This window comes from Puccinia triticina, chromosome 5A (assembly GCF_026914185.1).
Source record: "Puccinia triticina chromosome 5A, complete sequence".
Lineage (NCBI taxonomy): Eukaryota > Fungi > Basidiomycota > Pucciniomycetes > Pucciniales > Pucciniaceae > Puccinia > Puccinia triticina.
Genome location: NC_070562.1, coordinates 2,394,637 through 2,398,676, shown reverse-complemented (window position 1 = coordinate 2,398,676; position 4,040 = coordinate 2,394,637). Strand labels below are relative to the sequence as shown.

General features: G+C 48.5%; 1 protein-coding gene across 1 annotated transcript; it reads right to left on the bottom strand.

Moving 5' to 3' along the window:
* Positions 1-1,044: 1,044 nt before the first annotated feature.
* Positions 1,045-1,795, bottom strand: PtA15_5A291 (uncharacterized protein; the record flags this gene model as incomplete). Its single annotated transcript, XM_053169036.1, has 2 exons — positions 1,045-1,178; positions 1,342-1,795. 2 exons carry the CDS (start codon positions 1,793-1,795, stop codon positions 1,045-1,047), a joined length of 588 nt encoding a protein of 195 aa, XP_053020273.1.
* Positions 1,796-4,040: the final 2,245 nt, after the last annotated feature.

The following is a 4,040-nucleotide window of genomic DNA, read 5'->3' as shown; positions in this document are numbered from 1 at the left end:
ACCCGGCTCTGCCGGGAGTAGACTATGTACAAGTGTAGCGCCGCAGTAACTAGGTCTAAGGTAATGAGAGATAGAGTTACGTGCGCATACAACGATGTACTAGGTTAAGTTTGTACTCTTGGCTACCGCACACCCTAACACTGTTTATGCAAATTGATCATGCTCCCTCCGAGTTCCCTGAAGGATTGAAAATATCATTTGTTTGGTGCCCGGGCCACAGATACATTGTGGGCAATGAATTAGCGGATCATTTGGCTAAGGAAGCGCTGGAGTCCCCGTCCTTGCCATCCCTTAGTGTTGGAAGCAATTTTAAGAAGGTCCAGCAACTGACGTTGGCAGTGCCCTCTCCAACAAAAGCCATCCCTTCAAAATTACCTATTGCTTTTAGCTCGTTGATAAATCAACTTGCATCAGGTCATAACGTGCTGAAAGGATTTTTATTTTGTATTAACAGAATTTTTGATCCTCTATGTCCCAATTGCAAGGCTAGGGAAACAGTCCTTCACTTCATGAACTTTTGTCAACACACAAGAAAGCATCGGACGGAATTGCGGCAATGACTACAAAGATCAAACTTCACTTCAAAGCTGACCGGCTCAACTTAGTCCTCAAGAATCAGAAAGCGGAAGACGCAGTGGCCCAATTCCTGCTTGAAACCAATCAATTCTCTGATCACTGGAATTCTTAACTCTTTGTGACTTTTCTTTTTCCTTTTCTTTTATGTCTTGTGTCTCTTAAATCTTGTTTTCAATCTCTCAACCCTAATTTTTTCATCTCGCTAGCGGTCTCACGTAGTTGTGTTTGAAGATTGTTTGTGTCTCGTCACTTTCACAAAGATGTTACTTAGTTTCATAGTATGCAATGCCATAGGCCAAAATTCACTTAAAAAAAAGGGCCCGATGGGCGTCAGAGTGGGGAGCCCAATCCGAGAATCCGACCAGATATTCCGGGTATTTACCGGATATCACGTGACCGCTACCGGATATTCCGCGCGGGAAATCCAACAATGTTTGAAGTGCCTTGGCCTCCAGTTATGTTCTAAATTCACCCATGATTTGAAGACGGTTGGCCGGACGATTGGGATGGGTTTTGTGTTTGCTTGGAGTAGTACCGATATCCAGCGGGGCCCCATCCGAAGTAAACACCAAGGAATTCTCTGGCAGCGATTTCGCCAAAGCCTGCGTCATTGTTTATGCAAGTAAGTAGTCATCCGTCAGTTTTTTCTTTTCTTTTCGTTTCTTTCTTTTTTTTTTTTTTTTTTGGGGGGGGGGGGGGGGGGGGGGGGGGGGGGGGGGGGGGAAACCAATAGAGAATTCTTGAGGATGAAGAAGGGAAGCTGACCTAGCATGACCCCATTGATGAACGGCAGCAAGAAATTGATTCCTAGAGTGGCCCCGAAACAGCCCAACTTGGTGGCCCAACTCAAGCTGGGATCAGTGAGATGGGTGAAAAGACTGAGAGTGATCGAGGGCGCGATGGAGATCTTTTGCGATTTGTCGCTCCGATCTTTGTCTTCTCGAGCTCGTTGGAGCAGATGTTGCTTGACAGTTTCGTTTGAGAAGATTCGCTGAGGATGGCTGGTCGAGAAGTCGAAAGCGAGTCTCGGCTGGTCGACGGGCTCAGGGATCGTTTGACTGGCATAGCGCTGGGCCTGCTTGAGATTCAAGCTCTCTTCGGATGGCCGTCGGCTGGGTCTTGGTGAGGCGCTGATGAGCGGCTGGCGATGGGCGTGTTGGGCTGGCCGAGCGAGATATTCTGGGACGATTTCTTCGATCTGATCTGGGTCTGCTTCCATCCTTTCTTGGCTTGTTGCTGCTTTAATCTCGATCTCCGAAAAACTCCCATCGCCCGGCTCATCGGGGGACGGGTAGTCCCCGACTGCCTCAAGCCACACACCCGGATGGCCAGACAGAAGCTAACTTAACACAAGTCCCTTCCTTCCGAGGAGGCGCAAGAGGACCCTGGCAAGCGCGGCCAGAGGGTACGCATGAAAATGTATGAATGTTTAAAGCCACTTTGGCTCACAACCAAACATGATAAATGGATTCTGAAAAGATGGGCACATGTAGGCTTAAAGGGAGAATAATGTACTGCTAATTTCTCCTCAAAATGTGGTAAATGTTGGCAAGAAAAGCCAAAAATGTATTTTAAAAATGTATGAATCCCACGATTTTTGAATTGATTTTCATGCGTACCCTCTGGCCGCGCTTGCCAAGGTCCTGGCACAAAGCGCCTCCAAAGGTGAATTTGGAGGGCGTCCCTTCGGGACGCGGGGTCAGGCCCCCCCGACCCTCCAATTGTGAGGCTTAGTTAAGCTCAAGACAGAAGTTACACCACCAGGTCCAATCACTTGTCTCAATTTAGTTATGCCACAATTTGTTTCATGACAACAGAAGAATGAGTTGTACAGCCATGTTAGAAAAGCTTGCTTTTGGGCAGGCCCAACTTTTGGGCAGGCCCAACTTTTGGGCTGCTGATTTCAGCCTCAAAGCCTGTATGGCTCCTGTATGTCAGGAATGCCATTGGAAGAAAAAACCTAGTTTCTTTGTTTTCCACTTTTGGGCCTTGAGGGCCCCACCATTGGATTCCTGGAGCAATTTTACTTCAATCCGGCCCTCCGCCGCCCCTGCCTCCCTTGCCCCTTGCCCGGCCTAGCACCCATGTCAAGCAAAACCGGCTGCCCAAATGGGTTTTGTCTGCCTGTACAGTGAAGCTGTGCAGGCCTGTGGCTGAAATGCTGAAATCGTTTCAGCCACACAAGCCGGCAAGCTTTTCTAACATGGCTGTACATACAAAAAAATAGCTAGACAGATATGCGGAATGTGAAATCAATGGCTTGGAGGCTCTTGGAGGTGATTTCACCCCCCTATCTAGTAGCTCTTGGATAAACCTCAGGCCCTTGGCACCATTACACCACTGGTGCAATCGGACGGATTCTTAACATTGCCCTGACATCGGTGTTGCCAAGATGTCAGTGCAACACCCTACGACATCAGGGCAATGTTAGGAGAAGGTTGGCATTGGCTTGATGCCCGGTTTGATGTCAGTCAAACTTGATTTTTGCCGTGCTTTCCCAAGAGAAATGTCACCAGGATATTGCTTTGCTGTGACACCCTGGTAGTATCTGAGCGACAATGTCCGCGACGCCCGCACTGCACGGGCGTTGAGTATTCTGGTGCGCTCACGCAAAGAGCAACTTATTAAATATAGGTGTTGCTGTAAACGCCTCCACCATGCACAGTAGTCAATGCGGGGATGCGGCCCGCTGTGCCCAGCTGCGCGCCGGCGCACCGCAGCTGCATGGTGTGTGTTTGATTCCCACCTGAAGCAGGGATTCCATCGGGGGTGCCCGAGTGCTTTTTGGGGGGGGAGGGTATCTTCCCGCGGCATCACCCCGACGCCTCCAGCACAGTGAAGCGTTGTTGGTGCCTGACACCCGCCTGACATAATGTTGTGGCGACCCGACTAGGACGTAAAGTCTTGCAGGGGCTGGCAATATTGCCCCAATATTGCCAAGGCATTGGGCCAATATCCAGCTGCACCGGTGGTGTAGAAGCGCAAGACTTCAAGCATATTACACATTCCAGCTTGAGAATCCCTAATACCTCTATACCCTCCCAAAAATCCTTGTGTAAATAAAATAAAATTACAAGCAATCCGACTGCTTCAAGCGTGGATATTGCAACAGATATATCTGGTGGGTACATTAACGGTTTAACATTAAGCGGACCAAAGGGTGCTTGCTAAAAAAATTTGGGCAGCATTTCGGCCCCCCATTACCATCTAACGAAACTACAGGTACATACTGCCCTGGATCACTTGGCTCTTTAAGCAATTGGTGCCGAGCAAGAGCCAAGCGACGCCTTCAACCATCTACAGCGCTCCTCCTTTTATACTTTTGCCACAAACCCCACTGCAACACACCTACTGTAAAAAAATTCCTTTTCCACTCATATTGTCCATATTTCCAAAGAACCAATAAGAGATCCTTTTCATTGCCTTTTCCATATTTGTTGTGTCTTCTAAATCATCTGCCTTTG